Source organism: Bactrocera neohumeralis, chromosome 6 (assembly GCF_024586455.1).
Source record: "Bactrocera neohumeralis isolate Rockhampton chromosome 6, APGP_CSIRO_Bneo_wtdbg2-racon-allhic-juicebox.fasta_v2, whole genome shotgun sequence".
Classification (NCBI taxonomy): Eukaryota; Metazoa; Arthropoda; class Insecta; order Diptera; family Tephritidae; genus Bactrocera; species Bactrocera neohumeralis.
In genome coordinates this window covers 40,518,570-40,544,296 of record NC_065923.1, presented here as the reverse complement: position 1 = coordinate 40,544,296, position 25,727 = coordinate 40,518,570, and the positions used below count along the sequence as shown (strand labels likewise).

Genomic DNA, 25,727 nt, shown 5'->3' with positions numbered 1-25,727 from the left:
CACGATAGGGTATCAAACGGCGCGGAGAGTTCCTTTCTGATAATGACGGAGGTTTTAGTATTGCTCAATATTACTTTACATAGCCTTAATAGTCTTGCGGGGATTCCGAATTCCAACAAAGTGGCATAAAGGCAGCTCCTTTTGTGCTTTGAAATCGCCGAAGAGGTGATGTGTGCTCGATCCCCTTATTTACGGGTCTTTTCCAAGATTTGGCGCATGCTGAATATCTGGACAGTTGTTGATTTTCTAGGCCTAAGTCCACACTTATAACGTCCAGTCAGTTAGTTGACGGTGGACTCAGTCTTTCACACACTCGTTTGATAGAATCTTATATGCGATAATGAGGCCACGGTAGTTGTCGCAGATTGTGGGCTCTGCCTTTTTGTGAATGGGGCAGAGCATACTTAAATTCCAATATCGGGTATGCTTTCGTCCGACCATATTCTATAAAGAAGCATGCTTCTTATGAGTTGTTCGCCGTCATATTTGTAAACCTCGGCCGGCAATCCATCGGCCCCCGTTGTTGTTCTGCAGGCAGGTAATTGTTATTCGAAGTTTTCTTCTTTTCATTGGCGGTGTTTTGTAGGTGGCGGGTCCCAAACCCAACGCACAACCGTGGGTAGGGGATGTTTCGCCTTCTCACTTTAGCTCGCCTTCAAAAGGATGTTTTTTGGCTACCCAGAGGATACTTTGTTTAAGGCCGGAAGTCGTTTAAATTTTGTTTAAAAGAGAAGAAAGTTATTCAAACCTTCTAAAATAATGTTTTTCGCACCATAGTGGGTGCACCTTTTTATAATAGAAATGACGTGCTGAGCTATATGTTCATACCAGTTATTATATCTAAAAGCAAACCAGTGGAAGATGGAGTGCTTTGAATATTCAAAAGTTCGGATAATTTCTACCTTAGTAACCTCCTCGTAATCGAGGAAAAATGGAATATTAAATAATGATTATTTTCCCAAGAAGACAAGGAGGAAACGTGAACCATTGCGACTGTTAACCGGAATTTGTCGAATATCTGACGACAGGTTCGGTTTAAATTCACTTATTTTTCTGAAACCGTTTAGAAAAGGATCTTTTTTGACAGAATGTACGTTTATCGTTGTAAACATACATAAATGCATTTATTATACATATGTATACAAGTTTTTTTAAGTAATTCTTGTTGCTATTTATTGTCAAAGAGGTTTCATACATCTGTGTTTGTCCACAAAATAGGTCAAAAGTCTATGACAATTTCTTTAGCAATTTGAAGAAAACTCCCAGACCACTTGACGCAATATGTTGAGAAACCAACCGGCACAAGTTAATGGCACAGACATGAAGGAAAAGACATTGAAAGATCAAAAACTTGTATTGCCGTTGTAGGCTGCGAGTATTGCCTGGAGATGGTGGCGCCTGAAATGCACATTCTGCTCTCGGCGCAGCAAACCGGGCGATGAGCTGCGCTTCGCAACTGAAGTGGAGCAGCAACGAGTAAAATGATCGATTCACGCGATCTGAAATGTTTATGGGTTTCGGAAAAATTGTCTATTAGTGACGCTTCTACATACATACAGACATCCACTACGTGCTTGTATGTGTGTAGGGGCATATAAACGTTTGAGCGTCAGTTGTGCTGTCTATGGCTTAGCGATTCTCAGACAGTGCGTGTATGCGAGCTGGTAGTCCTACATAAGCACACATATACATACACAAAACAACATACATACATGTATATAGAAAATTGAATTTGTAAGCCTGTGTGTTGCGTGTGTTTGCGATCACATTGAATTTAATGTAAATTTATAAAACTCTTCATTATATACTTATTTTTATTATTTGTTGTTATTACTCTTTCACATAGACAATGACAATTTGGAATGAACGCACTCGCCATTTCCAATTGGAGCTCTCCAATTGTGGAACCATCGGTTTTCGTTGCTGTTATTCGCAATCCAGCGGTTGTCGTGATCGGAAGCCCTGAAATCGGAATTGATTCTTGTAAGGAAAGAGTGCTAAAGATTGAATTCAAACTAAGCATTTGTGTAGCATTCGAAGGATATGAGTTTTTAGTGAAAATAACGGTGAACGTGTAACAACTATTGTATTTGTTGTGTTTCAAAAATCAAAAAAACTTCATTAATAAGTAAACAACAATATGAAATAATGAAAGTTACCAAAATATTAAAACCGATAAGTAGTATCCTTGAACAGTGAAAATATGTTATGTGCACTTTGACATGTGAAATATTTATATAATATTTACTATATAGGAATATTGTGTTGAAAAAAAAAATTAATTTCAATAAATATATATAAAATTATTTCAGTTCTAAAACGTGCGTATTTATTTCAAATCGAAGTGGAGTGCAAAGTATATGCTAAAGAGTTTTACAGCTGTGTGTGTGCATAAAGGATAACAATGTTGCCCATTCGTTGGGCTTTCGTCGGCATCGCGCTGTTGATTGCAGCTACAAATGGAGCAACCATAGTAAGTGTGACCCATACAAAAACATTAAAAATCGTTAATTAAAAAAAAAATAAAAGAATCGAAGGATAATAAGCATGCAACATAAAAAATGTATACATATAATATATAAAAGGTGTTAACCAACTCAAATTAACAAATTTGTATGTTTGAAAAGGGTGACATGTACGTGATAAATAAATATAAAAAATATAAGAAAAATTATTAACTTTCAAGATATATGCTACAGTCTTCCGCTCTGAACAATTTGCTTGAGGATTATAACGTTGCCTTGGATAACACCACCTGCCTCTCACACTGACCCTTATATGGTATATATATAATATATTAGGGCAAACTCGCTATCATTAATACTTCTCGAGATAATCGACTTTTTAATTAAGGCTGTATGGAATTTTCATAGATTCTTTATTACATACCATCTATGAAAATTCTATAAAGACTTACTAAAACAGCCGAATATCTAGAGAATTATTAATGATAGCGATTTTGACATCGGATCATCTTTTTTATAGCAAATAAAATTTCCTACAAGTTTGTCATATACATTTTATAGCTCTTCAGGTCAGGTTTGGACCCCCGTACTACCTCGCCGGTGTGAGTTTCGACTTTGTCACAATTGACACTTTTGTAGAGTGTTCAATTCCGCGAAATATGTGTCTAAAGTCAAAGCGATGCCATAAAATGTCTCTGAGCTAAGAATTTTTACATGATTGTCGTGTATTTTCAATTTCTATGTTCTTAATGTTAATATTAAGTTCTCAAATTTTCAGGGATTTTTTTTGGGTATTCCTGGAAATTTTATGATCTGATTGAAAAAAATTAATAGTTCAAAAAACAAAAAACACCCCAATAATATATATGTATATATTATTGTAATTCCCTTACAAACTTCGTGACAAACTTAATATAACCTGTTAAGGGTGGAAATTTAAATGTACTCTCCAAGATTTCCACTGTCTTAAAGAGATATACTGCAGAATGATTTATCTAAAAAACGATTTCAAAAAACTAAATACTGACAGTTTTTAATAAAATTATGAATAATTACACTGGACTATGATTTTATTGCCCGAAGCAGCAGATCGATTTTGGATATATTTGTGCTCACACTTGCTACTTTCCTTATGTAACATGCGGCTACCTAGAGGTTTTATGTATCACAAAACTGTGAACAGATCTCTTAATCACATCTATCGACATTGTAAAAATGGATGAAATAGAAAGATAAGCTCGTCCCCTCCCCATATAACGGTACGATAAATCAATAACTAAATGTGCCAGAGACATGAAATTAGAAAGCTTACGTAACAATTGTATGGTGGGCTTGCACCGCCCACTTTTTGGTGAAATTACATATCTTGGGACCCGACCAAACGCTTCCGACTAAATTTAGTGCGTTGCATTATTTTCACTTTCCTATACCAGAGCTTCAAAATGGGCGAAATCGGACCACAACCATGCTTACTTCCCATATAGCACACTTTTAAATTCCTTTTGCTCCTTTCACTTTCCAGTACTTGTACTAATAATTCCTTTAAAGGATCAAAAATTGTCAAAATCCAGTATCTATAGTTGACTTTTGACCGAAAAGCTTATTCCGTATATGTCAGTCAGTGTATTGAATTCCGATCCTTTGGCAGACGTTTTACTGCTTATCCCTTGAGTATAAAACGTTAAGTTTTACCCGAAATTAGCCCTTCCTAACTTGTTTTTAAAGACTTATTTCCATTTTGCATTACAAAGCCTTAAAAAATAACACACTTCGATTTTGTTTTTCAGAAACATATGTTTTTTCCAGTTGACAATATCTTTTTTAAGGACCAACACTAGTCTGCCATCATGTGACGATTCCATATAGTTTGATATCTTTCTTCTCTCACTTTATATCCTGGTAAAACCTCTCTCTCAATTCCTCACTATTATTTCGCAGATTATCCAGAAATTTATCCAGATGATTGTGAAACTAGTTCTAGTTTGGTCGCACTTGCTCCTCGAGTCCATAAGTTGGTCAGCATATTTTTTGCAATTTATTTATAATTTGGTGCTTTATGGTGAGCTATGTATACAATTTTCGACTAACAACATAAAGTTTTTCCGGAATAATCATAACCTAGTTGAATACTGTGTCTTTTATTATTTTATTTTTCACAAATGACTAAATCGCTTTTAAAAATTACTTTATCATTCCTCATTTTATCACGTATTAAATCATTGAGTTACCCTTCCATTCTGTTCCATTAGAAAACTGTACCGATTTATGGGAATTTTTTGAGACGATAAATCTCAATACAAAATGTCCCTGCTTTCGACTTTGAGCGGGGAATTCATATTGGGACTGATTTCATTGCAGTTCAGAATTTCTACAAAAGATCTTTTAGACTTCATTGGAAAAGGAATTAGGCGAATGAATGGTTTCAGGATACGTTTTTGCCTATGAAATAAAAATATCTTCCACTTTCGTCTCACATTTTTATGATAATTTTTGTTCGATAATGATATTCCAAAAACATTCAGCACTCTATCATTCTTGGTGATTTTTAATAATAATTATCCTCATGTATTTCCGTTAATATGTACATATACTCTATGATTTCGCTTTAAGATTTCAAAACATAATACTCTTGATTATGCAATCGAAATCTTAAGCTTCTTATATGCTCACACAGTATGTGTTATATCAAAATAATAACTTTTTAATAGAGAATCTGTAGAATCATAGAGACTGCCGGCTACTGATAACAAAATAGATTAAAAATATTTAAATTATAGCCAAGGTCAGTGCACAGAATCTAATTTAATGTTTGAACATAACGTTAATTGAGATTCATACTTTCGCATACATACTTAATATAATATTATAGCATATTATTTCGAAACATTAGTTCCGTCCAGTTCATAGATAAGAATAAAACTTGAGTGTACCCTTGCAGCAAAATCTTTGAAAAGTTGACAAAGCTGGCATATTAAGTACATACGTAACTTAACAGCTAAAAATTTCAACGGCATTATGAAATCTCATACCTGATTATATACTATACATTGATATTTTATTAAAAATAAATTTACGAAATAGCGATCACTCTCCTCTAAAACCTTGTGTTTTCCAACACCATTATAAAATCATCTACTAGGTCATTTACACAGATTTTTATTAAGAATAAATCTTCAAAATTGCGATCATTGATCTCGAAAGAATTTGGTATCAATTCAATATTTGTGGGTAAGGGCAGATACTGAAACGAAATGATGAAATTCTTCAAATTTGTCGGAATTAAAAGAGATTACGAAGCAAGTAAGGAAGTGCAAAGTTCAGGAGTAACCGAACATATGTATCTCTTGCAATCTTGCAAATATCAAATCCGGTGAAATATAATACCTTCAGGTGTTGGCAAAACTTTCTTTTAAACAAATAAGAAATAATTTCGGGTGTAAGCGAACAGATCATACTCTTGCAACTTGCCAGGGTCAAAGCTAGGGAAGTACTCTCAGGTTGATAAGACTTGTTAGTTATATATGATCTAGAGCGAGATTTCACCCAATTTTATTCACGCTAAGCACAAAAATGTACCGTTAAAAGAAAAACCCTCTCTCTCAATTTAATTAAGGTAACTCACATATTTAGAGAGGCTAAGGGAAGTATTTACCCGAATCAACACATTTTTAGCCTACATGCAGACTACTATCAGGAAAGGTTTCTCTCTGAATTTCAATTATAATCCCATACATTGACCGATAGTTTCAGTCAAAAGTCAACTACATACTGGAGTTTACATTTGCGAAGTTTTTGGTCATAAGGTGGCATACTTTAAAGGAGTTATTAATTTTATTTATTGATTCAGTTTTTAACCGAACCTTTATATGGAGAGTGAACAGTGTTATCTTCCGATTTCATCTATTTTTACACTGCCGGAAAGAGCTCGTATAATATTTGCGAAAAGCACATTTCGTTGTAGTAGCTGAGTAGATATGTACATTAAACTTATTAGAGGGCGGTGCCACACCCACTTTTTCAAAAATTTTTGCCCGCTACTGGGATCCCCTGTACCATATTATATCTCAATTTAGTGCTTCCTTATGGGCCTTAATAGGTTTTCGGTTAATGGCGTTTTGTAGGCGTGGCAGTGGTTCGATTACGCTTGCACGGACGTACGGCCGACAGACAGACAGTCACCCGGATTTCAACTTTTCTCGTCATCCTGATCACTTATATATTAGGTTGTCAAAATAGTCTTGCGGTATTTTCGCTAGTTGGCGCTGAAAGCGCGTAGTTCTAGTTTTATTCGTCGCATCGGGTCATGCTATATCTTTTTGGAAAGCTCATTTCACGCGCTAACACGTGTTTGATTGGTTGTCGTTTCTTCTAAGTCGTTCGTGAGTTATACCGTCGCAAACATGGAGCAAAATAAAGAGAAAATACAGCATATTTTACAGTACTACTACGATAAAGGCAAAAATGCATCTCAAGCCGCCAATAAAATTTATGCAGTTTATGGACCCGATACAGTTTCCATTTCCACCGCACAACGATGGTTTCAACGTTTTCGTTCTGGTGTAGAGGTGGTCGAAGATGCGCCACGCTCCGGAAGGCCTGTCGTCGAAAATTGCGATAAAATCGCTGAATTGGTCGAAAGAGACCGGCATAGTAGCATTCGTAGCATCGGTCAAGAGCTGGGCATGATTCATCAAAAATTCATTTAAATTTCAATAAAGAAAAAAAAAATTCAATAAAAATACCGCAAGACTTTTTTGACAAATCATTATATGTATATAACTCTATATCTATCTCGATTAGTTATATGTGATACGAACAACTGTTCGGTGAACAAAACTTCCATATTCTGCAGCAACATGTTGCAAGAGTATTAAAATATTGCGAAAGAATCAATCATCTATTATTTAATGAAATTGTTAGCTAAATTTATGTAAAAACGTCTTCAAATGTGAGATGTGTCATATCAACTCGACCGAAAAGTCTAAATTTAGTATATTGAGTTGATGTGGAAAACATTAACCAGAGGATATCATTATATTAGGGATATGAGGTACATACATACCAATTTCATTCTAATTCAGCGCTAAACCACATAATTTTTGAGAAAACTTGTTAATTTAGTTTCATTGAAATATAACACACTTTGGCCAAACCGAACAGTTTAAATACCGGTGGCAAGACCGTAATCATTTTATGGGGTATTTTGGGGACAGAGTAAGAGATGAGCTGATTGCATTAATTTTGATAACTCAGATATACTCGAGAAAATTTTTTGGTGTTTATTTTTTTATTCGGCAAAAAACTTGTTAGAAAACGAAAATTGTTTTATGTAGCATATGGGAGTTGGGGGTAGTATCGTCCAGTTTCTGGGCTGGGTTTCATTAAGATACCTAGGTTAAGTTAAGGCTAGGTTAAGTTCTCACCAAATCGTATTAATTTTAGGCACAAATATACAACATTATGAGAAGACACGCTCTCTAATTTTCATTGAGATAACGCACATATTGGCCGATACAATGCCAAAAAATAAGGTGGCATAGTATTTATTTTGAAAATTCCTTATTTATTCTTCCAAATCAATTCAATCCCCTTCAAAGTAATCCCCTCCCGATGCAAAGCACTTATGCCAACGGGTTTTCCAATCTTCGAAACACTGGTTGTATTCACTTGCCGGGATGGCCTGCAGTTCCGTCTTCGCTGTGGCTTGAATCTCCTCTATCGTATAAAAACGGTGTCCCCGGAGCGGTCTTTTGAGCTTGGTGAATAGCCAGAAATCGCTCGGCGCCAGATCAGGTGCGGAACGATATGAGTTGAGTTTTTTGATCACGAATTACGAGGGCAGTATGGGATGGTGCATTATCGTGGTGTAAAAACCAAGAATTGTCTTTCCACAATTCCGGCCTTTTTAGGCGGATAGCGTTACGCAAACGACGCATAACGTTCAAATAATATTCCTTGTTGACTGTTTGACCGATTGGAAGGAATTCATAATGCACAACACCACGATAATCGAAGAAAACAGTCAACATGACCTTGATTTTTGAGCGACTTTGGCGCGATTTTTTTGGTCTCGGCTCTCTTTTGGCACGATATTCGCTCGATTGATCGGTTGTTTCGGGATCGTAAGCATAGATCCAAGTCTCATCGCCAGTTATAATGCGTTTCATGACACCCTGGTAGTCGGAAAGCATCGTTTCACACACTTCAACGCGACGCCTTTTTTCCAAAAAATTCAATGTTTTCGGTACCAGTCGAGATTTGACGCGCTTGAGGCCCAAAATATCCTTCAAAATGGTATTGGCTGAGCCTTTCGATATGCCAACTTCATCAGCAAGGTCTCTAATTGTTAATCGACGGTTTTTCCACACCAAATCTTTGATTTGTTGAACGTGAGCTTCGTCGGTTGAGGTTGATGGTCGCCCTGGACGCTCTTCGTCTTCGACACGTTCACGGCCGGCTTGGAACTCACTATACCACTTGTAAACAATTTTTTTTAGACATAGCCTCATCACCAAAGGCTTTCTGCATCATCCTCAACGTATCCGCAGCAGAAAATTGATTCCGTAAACAAAATTTAATGCAAATTCTTTGCTCAACAAATTTCGACATCGCAAAAAACGAAAAACTCACTTTTACGACACGTATCTCAAACACTAATCAATATTTTGACATGAAATTTGACATAAATGTTACTGACAGTACTGCCAACCTAAAAAAAAATAATTCTCCAAATCCTTTGACGCGCGCAGTTTAAATTCAAATGTCACCTTATTTTTTGGAAACAGTATATGCGGTACAAAGCAACCGGAAGTTCGAAATTGTTTATATTGGCTAAAGGGGACTATATGAAAATCTGCAACGATTTCTGAATAAATTAAAACATGCCCTAGAAAACATCGATTTAATTCTATTAGACTACATAAAATTTACTGGATATATATACATACATAAGATCAACTGGACGAACTGGAAGAAAAAACTGTATTTAGTAAAAGTATAACATAATAACTGTAGTATTGAATCACAGAGCGGTCATGGAGACATGTCATTTAATTTCATTTAGATATCTCACATTTAGTATATGGAATCTAGAAAAATTGTGCACCGATTTCAATTAATTTAAGAAGAAAGGTTTCAGGTGAAAATAAGCTAATGACTTTCGAAGCTAATAGCATTCGTTATAAGGAAAATAGAAGCCACAATAACTTCTGCTTTTTAACAATTTCAAACTATCATAAAAATTTATTTCACATTTTATGAACCAAATAAGATAAAGTAGTTGAGAGCATAACCATTTATTTATTTTTACACTGTGGCATAACAAGTTAAACGAAATGTTTCTACCGACCTTGGTTGACATAGTTAAATGGATACTGAGTGAAAACACTTTACATATTTTTAACTTCGGCGTGCATGATGTATTGTGAAATTATAGAACCCCAAAAAAATTTATATAATTTCGTGAAATACCCAAAAAATTTTATAAACAACTATTTATTGATTTTTCTCTTATGAGGAAAATATGCTTAATATGATACTAAATTTTAAAAGCATAAGTGAAGTATTTGTAGAATCTCCAAGTATATTGTTTGCACTTAAATTGCGAGTTTCTGTCCGATTTCAGTTGTTTGCGATACTTTCACTATCGATGCAGATGGTCCTAAAAATTCGAACGGCGCACATTGGGATTTCCGTGGCTGAAATTCAAAAATGGCCGTTTGATTTGAATGAAAATTTCACAGTTTGTTACCAACTATCTTTATTTTACCAAAGTATTATTCTTTGCATTAGTTTTTTGTCCAGAACTGCTCTTGGTGAGTGGAGAAATCAAAATTAGCAAAAAATTTACTCAAAAGTCAAATCATTGATACAATAAAACAAAATTCAACTAAAATTATTTTTCATTTATAATATGTATCAAAGAAAAAAATTTGCATTAAAATCCATTGAAAAAAATAATGCATAAAAAATATTGTGGAACAACATAATTTGGACTTCAAAATTTCAATGTTCTTCAAAGTGGTATCTTTTTAGCGCTGTCTACCGCTGTCGACATACATATACCGAATTAAAGCCAGCTAAACGATAAAAAAAATTGAGCTGCCCCAAATTGCCCCCCTTGAAAAAAACAATGAGTTACTCTAAAATGGCATGTTACCGCCCAAAAGTATGCAATATATATATAACAAGGATGTATTGTATCATTCCAGAAGAATTGGACTTATCCACTAACAAGATGTGTTGCATCACTTATTAATGTCTTCGTCCGTACTAAACATTTTTCTACTACTAAATAAAATTTAAAAAATTAGAATGTCACGAAGATTCGATAAAAGAGAATTTAGTTTGTATGGGAGGTGGTCATTTAACACCAACATATATAATGTCATAAAAATGCTATGTACCAAAAATCAGTGCTGTAGGTCAAAAATTAAGTTTCACCTTATATGGGAGGTGGGCGTAAAAAAGGGGGCGTGATTTTGATTTTTTTCATTTTTTTCTTGATTGGAATCCAAAACAATGATGTACCAAATGTCATTGTCCTGCGACAACTCCTTATATTTTTAGCCGCAGTATGCACTAAGAAACCTATGTGCGGCGGTCAACGCTCATTCATACATCATTATTTTGACTTAACTGTCAAGTCAATACTACTAACCTCACAATTTTTGTAAAAAGCCCCTTCACATCGAATTTTAAACTAGTTTTATTGACGTTATTTGCGAGTGTCACAATCATAAAGTTGAAATCTGAAAAAAGTACTCAATGTCTGAAAAAACAGGAGATCCCACTAAAAGTTTGCTTATATAAGTTTTTATATTCTTTCAATTTCTAAAATATTGCTGTCATAGTTGCTTTTTATAAATTTCTGTTTTATTACTAAATTACTGATATTACCACACCTAGTTGTTCTATATTTAAATTCACCATTTCAAATTTCCAGATATTGTGACCTCGGCACACACTAGATTTAGTTATAGGTATAGCCGGACTTTGATTACTGATTTGTGCTCTTTTATTTCAAATCGTGGATACCCCTAAATTGCGATTCCATACACACATTAATTCAAACAAGAAAAAACTTTAACTTCGGCTGCACCGAAGCTAATATACCCTTCACAGGTGCATTTCGTTGAGTAACTATGTGTTCAGTTTGCATGGAAGCAATTTGAACAATTTTTGCGGAGATTATATTATTACCTGAAGCAGTAATTCATGACAAATTTCGTGAAGATACCACATAAAATGCGAAAGTTTTCCATACAAGCCCTTGATTCCGATCGTTCGGTTTGTATGACAGCTATATGCTATAGCAAGCCGATCTGAACAATTTCTTTCGATATAATATTATTCCTATGAACAATAACTCATACCAAATTTCGTGAAGATATATCGTCAAATGAGGAGGTTTCCCATGCAAGCATTTGATTTCGATCATTCAGTTTGTATGGCAGCTATATGCTATAGTTAGCCGATCTGAACAATTTTCTTCGAGATTACATTGTTGACTTAGAAAATAACCTGTGCCAACTTTTGTGAAGATACATTGTCAAATGTAAAAGTTTTCTATACAAGAACTTGATTCCGATCGTTCAGTTTGTATGGCAGCTATATGTTATAGTGGTCCGATATCGGCAGTTCCGACAAATGAGCAGCTTCTTGAAGAGAAAATGACGTTTGCAAAATTTCAAAACGATATCTTAAAAACAGAGGGACTAGTTCGTATATATACAGACAGACGAACATGGCTAAATCGACTAAGCTCAACATACTGATCATTTATATTTATACTTTATAGGGCCTCCAACGCTTCCTTCTGGGTGTTAAAAACTTCGAACTTTGAAATTTGGACCAATTTATTGAAAGTTAGGACAGGAGTTTAAAAAAGACAGTTTGATATAGATGCTTCAGCCACATATCAACAACTTTAAAAATAACACAAAAGACAAACGCAAACTACATTTGATGTCTTCTTGACAAAAAAACAGAAAAATAATTGTTTGTAATTATGTTAACAAAACATAATTATTTAATTTAATTAATTCAGTAAAGTTTTTGTTGCGAAATATTCATTTTTTATACTCTCGCAACAATGTTGCTAAGGAGAGTGTTATAGTTTTGTTCACATAACGGTTGTTTGTAAGTCCTAAAACTAAAAGAGTCAGATATAGGGTTATGTATACCAAAGTGATCAGGGCGACGAGTAGAGTCGAAATCCGGATGTCTGTCTGTCCGTCCGTCCGTCTGTCCGTCCGTCCGTGCAAGCTGTAACTTGAGTAAAAATTGAGACATGATGAAACTTGGTATACGTATTCCTTGGCTCCATAAGAAGGTTAAGTTCGACGATGGGCAAAATCGGCCAACTGCCACGCCCACAAAATGGCGGAAACCGAAAAGCTATAAAGTGTCATAACTAAGCCATAAATAAAGATATTAAAGTGAAATTTGGCACAAAGAATCGCATTAGGGAGGGGCATATTTGGACGCAATTTTTTTTGGAAAAGTGGGTGTGGCCCCACCCCCTACTAAGTTTTTTGTACATATCTCGGAAACTACTATAGCTATGTCAACCAAACTCTACAGAGTCGTTTTCTTTAGGCATTCCCATATACAGTTCAAAAATGGAAGAAATCGGATAATAACCACGCCCACCTCCCATAAAAGGTTATGTTGAAAATCACTAAAAGTGCGTTAACCGACTAACAAAAAACGTCAGAAACACTAAATTTTACGGAAGAAATTGCAGAAGGAAGCTGCACCCAGGCTTTTTTTAAAAATTGAAAATGGGCGTGGTCTCGCCCACTTATGGACCAAAAACCATATCTCAGGAACTACTAGACCGATTTCAATGAAATTCGGTATATAATATTTTCTTAACACCCTGATGACATGTGCGAAATATGGGTGAAATCGGTTCATAACCACGCCTTCTTCCAATATAACGCTATTTTGAATTCCATCTGATGCCTTTTCTGTATAATACGAGTATATACATTAGGAACCAATGATGATAGCGGAATAAAACTTTAAAAAATACGGTATTTGAAAAATATGTAAATGACGTATAATGAAATCTCGATTATCACTTTATCATGCGAGAGTATAAAATGTTCGGTGACACCCGAACTTAGCCCTTCCTTACTTGTTTTGAATTGGAATTGGAGTCTCTCAATTTCCCATTAAGCTGCTTTAATGTGGTAATGAATCCAGGTATTAGAAACAAATCCACGTACAAGTGAAAAGGATTTCCCCTAACATAAAAGAGAGCTAGTTATTTTGGTCAACACAAAAATGAGGATCTTTAAATGTTTCCTATTTTCAAAACGTACTTCAAAGTAGTAATACACGAATTTAATAAAGGATGATCTATCTCGAGGTTCCTACTGTTTTAATGAAAAACACAGAAGCTTCAAGTTTAATGGGGAATGATTATTATCATTCGAAAGAAAATTCTTTGACATTTATTTTTTGCAGATTATCTATAGAGTTCTGAATAGAAGCGGATTGGCTGCATAGACTTTAGGCTTTACATATACATACATAACGGTGCGATATCACACGATCTTGGTGACCAATCGACCGGCCCAAAACGTTAAGTTATCTGCTCACCAAAGTGTTCTCTCAATAAAGCCCATAAAGCGTAGCGATGTCGATTGAGAAGGTCGAGTGGCTTCAATTATTGCACAAGCTGTATTTTGTACGCTTTCAATTTAAGATCTCGACGTGAAATGCGCGGAGTCGTTCCATCCGACAGTCATGTACGCCGAATCGACTCACCATGGGCTTCGTGTACACTCTCAGCTACGGTTGCTATATTTTCTTCACTGCTTGCTGGACTATACCACGTCCGTTCGGCCGAATATTATCCAATAATGAATTCTGGGTCTCAAGATGGCGAATAGTACGCTCAGTAGGCCGATTATGTTGATTATAAGTTGAGCGAAGGCGCAAAAAACATTCTTTACAGAACGTGCATTTTCGTAATAAAGTTAAACGATTTGTAAACGTTGTTCAGCCGTAAGTCTTTTCTTGATGAAATGTCATACAATACTGAACAAAATGAACATGAACGCTTGACACGACTCACTTGTCAAAACAAGGATATTGAAAAAAGTAACTCTATCGGGACCACCCATGTCTTGCATAGCTTTATTGAGTCCTTAATTATATTTTAAAAGTGAAGTTATGCATTACATTTACTAGATATACATACATGACGGTGTTCGCATAGTTCTTAAAATACATTTTAACCTTATGTTTCAGGCGTCATTAGATGAAAGCGTGCCGGAATCGAATTACGAGGTTGATAATGATCAACTTGATTTGGATAGATCAAAGCGAAGCGGACGAGGATAGTAAGTTTCATCGTCGAGATATAAATTAAAATAACGTAAATCATTTTATGTTCTCCTTTAAGTATGCGTGGTCAGACGCAATCTCAGTATCTCAATTTTGGAAAACCAGAACAGGATGGCAAAGCTGAAGCAGAGGCTAATGAACACGGATCTAGAACAACAGTTTGTATGAACTCCAGAAAAATTATATATAGTTACATAAATAAATGATTAAATCTACAAATTTAGCTGGAAGCCATGGTATGGGACAAGCACAGAGTCAATTCTCAATGGGAGATTGCAGTGATTGTGCATCAAGTCCCACTTATGGTAAGTTATGTTTAACAATACTGGTACATGATACCTTAGTTAATATACCCACATATTTAATTTAGAATATCCCGCGGGTTCTCCCGATCCCCTCACTTATGTTGGCGGTAGTGGTAGGCCAGATGCCTTGAGAATCATTCCTGGCACTGCAGGTACTACTACAATTGGGGGTCCTGGAGCTGCTGGCACATTGAGGCAAGGGGGTGTTTTGGCTCCTGGCGGTGTACAGCCTAGTGGCCCTGGAGGTCTAGGTGCAAGAGGCCCTACTGCTGGACAACAGCCCGGTGCCGGTTATGGTGTTGGTACTGTTGGACAGCCTGTTGGACCTGGAGGCGTGGGCGGTATTGGGCGACAGCCTGGCGCTGGTTATGGCGTTGGTACTGCTGGTCAGCCCATTGGACCTGGAGGTGTTGGCGGTATTGGGCGACAACCTGGTGCCGGTTATGGTGTTGGTACTGCTGGTCAGCCCATTGGACCTGGAGGTGTTGGCGGTATTGGGCGACAACCTGGTGCCGGTTATGGTGTTGGCACTGGTGGTCAACCCGTTGGACCTGGTGGAATAGCTGGTATCGGACGACAACCTGGTGTTGGTGGTCAACCCATTGGACCTGGACCCTCAACTCCTGGCTCAGATGCTGGTGTTCAACCAGGTGCGATTATAAGGCCGGGAGCTAGACCCGGGACATCTTATGGACCTGGAATCGGTCAACCAACTGGAACTGGTGGCACAGGAGCTGGTGGAGGACCTCAAGCAGGAGCTATTGTGAGACCTGGAGCAATTTATGGACAACCAGAGAGCGTGCAGCCTGGTGGCGCTTTGGGGCCAGGTAGTGGATATGGTACTGGACAAATTGGTGGTCCTAGAGTAGAAGGAGCTACAAGACCTGGTCAGCAAATTGGTGGCCAAGTTGTACATGGAGGTGCGTATGCTCCCAGTGCTGGCCTTCCTACTGGTCAACCAGGGACAGGAGTGGTCGGATCAGCTGCTGATCAAAGGCCTGGAGCACTTGTACAAGGTGGTCCACAAATAACCGGACAGCCAACTTACACAAGTGTTGGTGGCGGTTTACAACCCGGTCAGGTTGGTGGATTATATGTACCGCAACCAGGCCGTCAACCTGCGCCACCGGGAGGTGGGATTGGTGGTGGTGCACCACCCAGTGGTATTTATGGACCTGGTATAGGTACGACGGTTAGCTCAAGGCCTGGTGGTGGTATTCAACAAGGTGTAGATTTAAGTTCGGGTCAAGCTTATTCCCCCGGTTTGGGACCTATTACGGGGTCAAGGCCACAAAGTGGTTATGCGCCAGGAACCACAGGTATTCAAACTGGTGGCAGACCTCAACCAATTGGTGTGCAAGCTCCAGGAGTTGGTATTCCCTCGGGATCTCAAATCTACGGCCCCAGTCCAATCGGTCAAGCTCCTGGATCTGGTCAAGCTGGTATCCCGACAGGTGGTGTTACACGAGGTCAGCCAACTGGACCAGTTGTAAGCACTCATCCAACTGGATCTTATTGGCAACCTGGAAGTGGAGTATCTGGTATTCCATCTGGGCCTAGTGGAATTTATGCCCCAGATGTCATTGGCGGTCCGGGAGCTCATCCTGGTGCTGGTTATCAACCAGGGGTAGGGTATCAACAAGGTGCTCAATTACAACCAGGTGCAGGATATCAACCAGGAGCGAGCTTGCTACCTGGTGCAGGTTTGCAACCTGGTGCAGGTTTGCAACCGGGTGTAGGTTACCAACCACAAGTGAGTCCTCAACCAGGAGCAGATGCACAACCAGGTGCTGGACTACAACCCGGAGTAGGCACAGGTATAGGATATCACCCAACAGCAGGATATCAACCAGGATCTGGACAACAACCAGGTGCAGGCTTACAACCAGGAACAGGATATCAGCCAGGAGCAGGTTACCAACCAGGAACAGGATATCAACCAGGAGCAGGTTATCAACCAGGAGCTGAACAACAACCCGGAGCAGGCTTACAACCAGGAACAGGATATCAGCAAGGAGCAGGTTATCAATCAGGGGCTGAACAACAACCCGGAGCAGGATTACGACCAGGAACAGGATATCAGCCAGGAGCAGGTTATCAACCTGGAGCAGGATATCAACCAGGAGCAGGTTATCAACCAGGAACTGAACAACAACCAGGAGCAGGCTTACAACCAGGACCAGGATATCAGCCAGGAGCAGGTTATCAACCTGGAGCAGGATATCAACCAGGAGCAGGTTATCAACCAGGAGCTGAACAACAACCCGGAGCAGGCTTACAACCAGGAATAGGATATCAGCCAGGAGCAGGTTATCAACCAGGAGCAGGATATCAACCAGGAGCAGGTTATCAACCAGGAGCTGAACAACAACCCGGAGTAGGCTTACAACCAGGAGTAGGATATCAGCCAGGAGCAGGTTATCAAGCAGGGGCTGAACAACAACCCGGAGCAGGATTACGACCAGGAACAGGATACCAGCCAGTAGCAGGTTATCAACCAGGAGCAGGTTATCAACCAGTAGCTGAACAACAACCCGGAGCAGGATTACAACCAGGAACAGGATATCTGCCAGGAGCAGGTTATCAACCAGGTGCTGAACAACAACCAGGAGCAGGCTTACAACCAGGAACAGGATATCGGCCAGGAGCAGGTGCTCAGCCAGTAGGTGCAGGTCCAGCGGGAACATACCCCGCTGTTCCACAAACGGTGTCAACATATGGACAAGTTGGTGGTGATGGTTCTGGTGCGCAGCAAGGTGATATCTATGGGCCAGGCACATTACCTGGCAGTGGAACATTTGGACCTCTTGGAATTCCTGGAACTGGAGCTACTGGTGTCGGTGGAATTGGTGGTGCTGGTGTCCTGCCAGGTGGTGTTTCCGTAGGACCAAGCGCTTTAGCATATCCTGGAGCTGCCGTCCCTGGCGCGGGAGCTTTGGGTGAGTATAAGGAAGAAGGTAAATATTTAATTAAACGTTTGTTAAAATCAATTACAAAAACTACAATATCAAAAAATATTAAATTTAAGGACCTGGCAACTTAATAACAGCAAGTGGCGCAGGAGGAGCCGATGATGCATTCTCTCAAGCTGAATCCTCCATCAGCGAAGGGCAAGCAGCTGCTAGTGCACAAGGCAAAAAGAATGGTGGCACTGCCAAAACTCAGGTATCAGGAACATATAGTGCCACTGGAACATTCAGTGCCAGCGCTTCAACTTCTGATAGCGATCGCTCAGCCAATGCCCAAGTGAGTGGAAATAGTGATGGAGCAATGAGTCAGTCTCAAGGACAAGGTGGCGCAGCACAGTCGCAAGCTCAGGTTCAAGTCAACTCGAAAGATGGAGGCACTAAAGCATCCTCACAAAGTGGAGGTGTAATCCATCAGAGTCAAAGCGAGGTATGTTAAATATTTGGAAAAATAAAAACTTGTTTGGCAGTGATACATTTACTTTCCCATTACATTCCTAATAAACGAATAGGTACAAGCTAACGATAAGGGAGGCTTAGCTGATTCACAGTCCAGCGGACCTGGCCAAACGTCATCCCAGGCACAAATTGGTTTCCGACCCAATCAAGATGGTAGTGCACCACCAACAACGGGAGGTGGTCAAGCATCCGCTCAATCTGGTAGCCACTCAGGACAGAGTCAATCGCAGATTCAGGGCACATCCAAGTGAGTTTCTCTTACAAATATACATACATACATTGTAAACAAAGTTCAAATAACTAATTTCAGATTCGGTGTATCATATCACGGTGCAGCGCAGTCTGCATCCGGAACTAAGGAACAAGTTGCAAGCTACCGCGAACAAAATCGTGAACTATTCCACAGTATAAGCCAGTTTGGAAATAGTGATGCGTAAGTTAATGCCCTTTCCAGACACACATAACCTAACCAAAGTAAAAACGACTATTTCTAGTGTAACTGATCGTGTAGACACCGTATATAGTGGACCTAGCGGAACAGCATTGACAGCTGACGGCAACGCTTTACCAGATCTTGAGTTGAAGTCTTCGAAGAGTGTTAAAGAAAGTAGGTTACACAAAAGTTTTGACAAACATATTTTCAATCTGACATATGCATATGTATGTTCGCATACTCGTGGAGTTTTGACAAATCATTGACATGATCTTCTGTACATATTTTGACGTAAAGCATAGAGCACCATTATTTTAGCGTATGTGTCAGAAGCAAACTCTGACTTTTTTGAATCTCGCTTAAGAGAGGTTGTAGTTAAGCAAGTCCATCAAGGTATTGATTTAGGTAGAAATCGGATATGTTGGGTTTGAACAGTTGTTTTTATCTCATTTTTAAAAGACAGTAGTTAATTATTTAAGAACAATATTTTTACAGACTGAGGTTAGATCGGACTCTAGTTCATGAAAACTGTTTTGTATTAGAAGAATTTTGAGGAATACCAAATAGTTGTTTTTGTCGAATCTCCACACATTCAGATTTTTCATAAATGTATGTTCAAACCATTTTCTTTTAGTCGTGAACGCCAACAAGGTTACGGACGAAGATTCCACTTTAAACGAAGATGAAGAAGAGGAACCTTACGATGAATACGACGATGAAGATGAGTACTACAATGAAAATTCAAAGTTGGATAGTCAAACCGGTAACAAACCCGAATCCCAATCACAATATCGCACATATACACAAAATTCACCGACTCAGAGTCAACAGGCTGCCGTACCCAATTCGCCTGATAAATATCTATTAGTACAAAATCAAAATGGACGTGTACAGAAATACCCCTTCCGATCGACCACAGAAATGGTGCCACGTGGCTTCCGCGGCACCGTTAACGTAGAGAAAAAATTCCACACCAAGGCAGTGAAATCTCAACCCACGGATAATGATCTAGATAGTGCTGAAGAGCCGGCGACACCCACGAAACACCGTACACCGGACAGCTATGTAACAGTGACCAAATCGATTACTGGCAGTATGGATAATACTAAGAATCCACCACAGGAAAATAAGAATTTCCAATCGACTTACTACACCAAGTCATCGACTTGTGGCTACTTCACATTTTCCTGCAACATAGTATACGGTGCAAATGGTCGCAGTAAAATCTGCCGGCCGAAGGCACCAGCCAATGGAAAATGTTAGATTTTTACATAATAATCGATAATTTTTCGTACCAATAATAACTTAGTTGTTAAAATAAGCTGTAGCCTAACTCGAATGTATTCTTAAATTCCTAACAAAATGTAACATTTAAACTTACTTAAGTCGGATTAATTGTTTGCCACACAATCAAAGCATTAAAAGGGCGCCTTGAGCACACACCTCAAGTCTCCAATGTCGTAACTAATAGTATATTTTGCATACTTACTAATTGTAATACACTGCCACAGAAAGACCCGATAAATAGAAATGCCAAAATGATTATTGATAATTTTTTAATAAATGTAATTGTTATTTTTTAACACAGAGCTGTTGTTTTAATAGTAAACCTCAGAAGGTAGAACGATAATGTCAAAAAAGTCTTGCGGTATTTTTATTGATTTTTTTTTTTTATTGAAATTGAAATGAATTTTTGATGACTCATTCCCAGCTCTTGACCGATGCTACGGCTGCTACTATGCCGGTCTCTTTCGAGCTCACAAAATTTTCACACAGGCCTAAATTGACCAAACATATGTATATATAAATAGGCGGCTTAAATTTTTGCCTTTATCGTACTGTAAAATATGTTGTATTTTCTCTTTATTTTGCTCCATGTTTGAGACGCTATAACTCACGAACGGCTTTAAAGAAACGACAATCAATCAAACATGTGTTAGCGCGTCAAATGAGCTTTCTAAAAAGGTATAGCATGACCCGATGCGACGAATAAAACTAGAACTACGCACTTTCAGCGACAACTAGCGAAAATACCGCAAGACTTTTTTGACAACCTATTATATCCACAATTTTACCGGTATAGTCGGCTTATAGTTCATAATAAAGGTAATCGTCATAACTTCTTCTTTATTGGCGTACACACGGCTTATGTGGTTATAGCCCAGTCTTCCTTTTCGTTGTTTGGACATTCCAAGTGTAGCCAGGTCCTGCTCCACCTGGTCTTTCCAACGCGGGTGGAGTCTTCCTCTTCCTCGTATATCTCGTACAGCTCATCGTTCCATTGACTGCGATATTCGCCAATGCCAATGCGCAAAGTAACCATAAACTTCCGCAGAACCTTTCTCTTGAAAACTCGTAACGCCGACTCACCAGATGTTGTCATCGTTCATGCCTCTGCACCATACAGCAGGACAGGATTATGAGTGACTAATAGATTTTAGAAGATTTTGCCATACTTCTCAATTGCATATTCAGTTCGAAATAGCATCTTATGGCAAGTGTTATTCTGCGTTGGATTTCCAGGCTGACATTGTTGGTGGTGTTTATACTGGTTCTAAAATAGACGAAATTGCCTACGACTTCGAAGTTGTGACTGTCAACAGTGACGTGGGAGCCAAGACGCAAATGCGACGATTGTTTGTTTGATGACAGGAGATATTTCGTCATGCCCTCGTTCACCACCAGACCCCAGAGGCTAATGATATTAATATCATCGGCATCAGCAGTTGTACACTCTTATACCTTCTCTATTTAGTTCTTTCTGAAACCTCGTTTGGTATGGAACGGTTCGGAGAGGTTCTTCCCAGAGCACACTTAATTTCCAATCGTCGGCCGGCAATCTATCGGTCCCCTCCGCTTTGTTGATCTTCAGACGGGCAATTGCTATTCGAATTTCTTCATGGTCGGGCAACGGAACGTCCGCTCCATCGTCATCGATTGAGGAATCGGTTCTTGGTCATTGCCATTCAGCAGGTTGGAGAATTGTTCCCTCTTTAATTTCAGTATGCTCTGGTCATCAGTCACTAGATCACCTTTTAAATGGCTTAAAATAAGCTGGAAAGTATAAAGTAATTAGACTGGGGCTAGGAAAGTGTTTGAACTGATTACATTTACTTTCAGCATTAAACTAAAGTATGCTTCTGAGAATATTTCCACGATTTTACCGATATAGTTGACTTTTGGTTCATAATAACGATAATCGCCATACCTATGTTGTATAATTCGGTTAGACTAATTCTTGAGTCGATCAAAACGATTGTACACTTAACAGGGATAAGTTTGTTTGGTTACACTAGCTGGCTGTCAACCTACAGGTCATTTATAGAACTACAGGTCATCTATAGACCTACAGGTCATCTGTTATGCCAGGTGGAGGTTCATTACGGTTATGTTGACACTTGATGAAACGTATTATTATTATGTTGACAGTTTGATACGATTATCAAGGTGTGGTGCCCTCCGAATCCCTTCCGACCGGCCAAAGGGGCAACAAGGAATACTATTTGAGTTATAAGCGTGAGCTATTCGTAAAAAGAGCCGGGAATTATGGTTCGACAACTCTTGGTTTTTGGATCACGCTAATGCACCGTCGCATACTGCATTGATTCTTCATGAGTTTTTTGCCAAATTTTAAACCATACGACCACCGTATTCGCTGATTTAGCTCCGTGTGACTCTTGGCAATTCAACAAACTGAAGCGACCGCTTCGGTCGAACCGTTTTGAGTCAATTGAAGACATTAAACGTGAATTGCTATGCACATTGAAGGCTATTCCGGAAACTAGCCTTAACAACTGTTTTGAGAATTGGAAAAAACGTTGGCAGAAGTGTATTGGGGCCAAGGGTGATTATTTTTAGGGAGATGACATAGATTTTGAAGAATAATTTAAGAATATTAAAATTATGAACAAAGCCTTACTATTTTGTGCGCATTGTAGTATAGCCATTTAAATGGGGATTTTATTTCACAATCCAGTGATGGAACTCAGTAGTGAGTTACAAGGAAGACGATTTATCGAGCAATCCTTTACATTATTACACTTTGCGCAATATACATTGTAATAAAAAAGCAACCGGAAATTACAATTAAATTCCACAGAAAAATGATATTTCAAAAATATATATTTTGTTAAGTTAGTAGGTCGGTTCTTAATTACTATACCGCGATCTGTCAACCAGTTAGTTTACAGCAGCTGCTTAAGTTGGAACACCTCTTCGAAAATATTCAAAAGGTGAAGGATATGGCGTTTGAAAATCGTCAGGGAAGTAGTTGAGAGACGGCAAGAGAGTCCATCTCTCTCGCGAGTCCGCTCGAAAGATTTTGGTGAATACTTGCTCAAACTGTAATACTGAACTGATAAAACTAAATTGTTTTTCATAAAGAGTACGACTGTGACCGAATGTAAAGTCAGAAGCACAATGAATACCATCGATCAACCACCGTATTCACGAGATTGGGCTTTGTGTAATTTTTTCTTGTTCTCCAAACTAAAATTGCCGCTGCGTGGAACCCGTTTCAGTTGATCAAAGAGATAAATCAAAATTCGCTGAAAGAGCTGAAGGCCATTCCAAAAAGTGTTTATGAAAAGGGTTTCGAGGACTGCAAAAATCGTTAACATAAGTGTATTACTTCTGGTGGGGATTACTTTGAAGGCGGCAAAGTAAACATTGATGAATTATAACGCTAGTGAAAGAATTAATCACCGTAAGATCCTTGCAACAAGTAAAACACATATTTTGCTTATAATAATTTGTTTCGTTTTTTATTTATTTTGCTTGCAATAAATCTTTTTTTTTCGTATTAGGGTTTCCATTTCACATTTATGCTTTTATTTTTTCATTTTCTTATTTGTTTTGCTTCTTTTTTTATTTTGTATTTTTTGCAGTTATCTGAATCCATCATATTGTTTTGTATAACTGACAATTATTTTTTTCATTTTGAGTTGCATTTTTTCGCCATTACAGTTATTAAAGTTAATTTGTTTTCCATACATACAAATGACACATTTAAATTTCCCGTTAAATTATTTAGTTATTTTGCTTGCTTTGTAGTAGTAACTACTACTAGTTATGTACTTACATATTTTATAAATTTTATTGAATAAATTTCGAAAATTACTGTGTTGCTGTTGAGTTCTCTGCGATTTGCAACGGATCTCTATCATACAAGTAACGGTTTGTTTGCTGGACTTTTACTCAATTTGTTTTTTTTTTGTTTTTGTTGCAAATTTTTTATACGAGGACTTTAAAGTGTAAAGACACTAAATTTCACAAAATTTTTAATTTGTATTGCAGCGAGTTTTTCTTAGTACTGTACATTTTTGTTTATTCTGTCAATTTGCTACAATGTGTTTGATGTTTGATCCTTGTGTTTGCTTTGTTTGTTATGCTTTTTAATTTTTATTTAAAAGATTTTTGCCGCCAAAGTCGGTTGAACAGCAGCGAAGAGTCTTTTGCGGTTTCTACCATATTTTTATATTTTATTGTTTTTGTTTTTTTTTTTATTGTAATTTTTGTTGCTGCCTTTGCATTTTATGACCGCCTGGCATTACAAATATTTAGTAAAAATCGAAATTTTGCAATTATTTTTTATAGTTTGTTGTTGTTTTATATCAATCACGTTATTCATATAATATATGTTTTTCATACTTTTATGAATGCTAAAAATTTGTAGAGTAAATTAAAATTATTTAGAAATCGTGTAGTTTTCTATTACTAAATTTTAAGTGTTTTGTTTTTGCATTTTAATTTTTGTTATATTATTTAATACAAAAGTGCTTTACTCGCTTGCTACTTTACGCAATATACTATATGGTATATATGTATGTATGTATGCTATCATATGAACAGCCATAAAGTTAAATTTATTTGTGTTTTAATACAATCATTTTATTTTCATATTCACATATGTTGATTTCAAACTCTTGCATAATATCTTAAGTGTTTTATAAATTTTAAGACACGCACACAAATACGTTTATATCTAACAGGATTTATTCAAAAAAGACAATTAGAAAAAAGTTATTAAATTTTTAGACACATTAGCGTTTTGTATGTATGTAAATTTGGTTGAATGTGTTATGAATTTTTAGCAGATGCATGAATCTTAGTTGAGAATGGTTACCATACGTTTAAAAATCAATTCCATAAAACTTATGTAAATATATGTTTACAAGCGTGTACTGTGGTTCATATTTTAATTAATTTGCCATGGCAAAGCTTATAATTATGTTATGTTTCAATAGCATGTTTTGAAACATTGAAGACTGGCTTACTTTTACTTTTTTTTTTTTTTTGAGTTTCCAATATAATTTCGAGTAGTTTAAAACATAAAAAATAAACTTTGGCAGGTAATGAAAAATTTGTATTAAAACATAATTTAGGGAATCTGTTCAAAAACTAACGGGAATTTTCGTTTGAAAAAATAAAATCATTTATTAAGCGCACGCTTCTTTCAATTGTCGAAACACTTCTTTAAATCGATTTTAGTGATAGCTCATAACTCTTTCAATGATTTTCGTATATTTTATAAACCAAAGACCCTTTAATGGGTTATATACAGTTAGAATTTTCAAAAAATCTAGTTATTTTATTTTCTTAATGTACATATATTTAAGAATACACACAGAAAAATTCATATCGTTCCGGTGAATATTTTCGAAGTTACACGCAAATTTGGAAAGACGTTTCAGAGTGCTAAGAAACGCATTCCTAACTTTAAACGCGTTTTTCTCAAAAT

General features: G+C 37.5%; 1 protein-coding gene across 50 annotated transcripts; it reads left to right on the top strand.

Annotated features, from left to right (window-relative positions):
* The first annotated feature begins 1,874 nt into the window (after nucleotides 1-1,874).
* Nucleotides 1,875-20,575, top strand: LOC126761495 (elastin). 50 transcript variants are annotated; one of them, XM_050477742.1, is made up of 13 exons: nucleotides 1,878-1,983; nucleotides 2,313-2,473; nucleotides 14,730-14,821; nucleotides 14,884-14,987; nucleotides 15,050-15,130; nucleotides 15,196-17,043; nucleotides 17,332-17,367; nucleotides 17,458-18,087; nucleotides 18,159-18,526; nucleotides 18,609-18,802; nucleotides 18,866-18,988; nucleotides 19,050-19,162; nucleotides 19,623-20,575. In XM_050477742.1, the coding sequence occupies exons 2-13, from the start codon at nucleotides 2,405-2,407 to the stop codon at nucleotides 20,249-20,251; spliced, it is 4,287 nt and encodes a 1,428-aa protein (XP_050333699.1). In that variant the 5' UTR covers nucleotides 1,878-1,983; nucleotides 2,313-2,404; the 3' UTR covers nucleotides 20,252-20,575. The 50 variants fall into 50 exon arrangements, with proteins under 50 accessions (XP_050333704.1, XP_050333699.1, XP_050333702.1 ...); XM_050477733.1 differs by having other exon boundaries at nucleotides 1,879-1,983; nucleotides 15,196-17,151; XM_050477734.1 differs by lacking the exon at nucleotides 17,332-17,367 and adding an exon at nucleotides 17,224-17,259 and having other exon boundaries at nucleotides 1,879-1,983; nucleotides 15,196-17,151.
* The last annotated feature ends 5,152 nt before the right edge of the window (nucleotides 20,576-25,727 follow it).

Coding starts and splice junctions, on each gene's coding strand:
- LOC126761495 (XM_050477693.1), top strand. CDS start 2,405: ATGTTGCCCATTCGTTGGGCTTTCGTCGGCATCGCGCTGTTGATTGCA. Junction 15,131..15,195: donor TGCATCAAGTCCCACTTATG/GTAAGTTATGTT, acceptor TATTTAATTTAG/AATATCCCGCGGGTTCTCCC. Junction 18,989..19,049: donor CAGTTTGGAAATAGTGATGC/GTAAGTTAATGC, acceptor GACTATTTCTAG/TGTAACTGATCGTGTAGACA.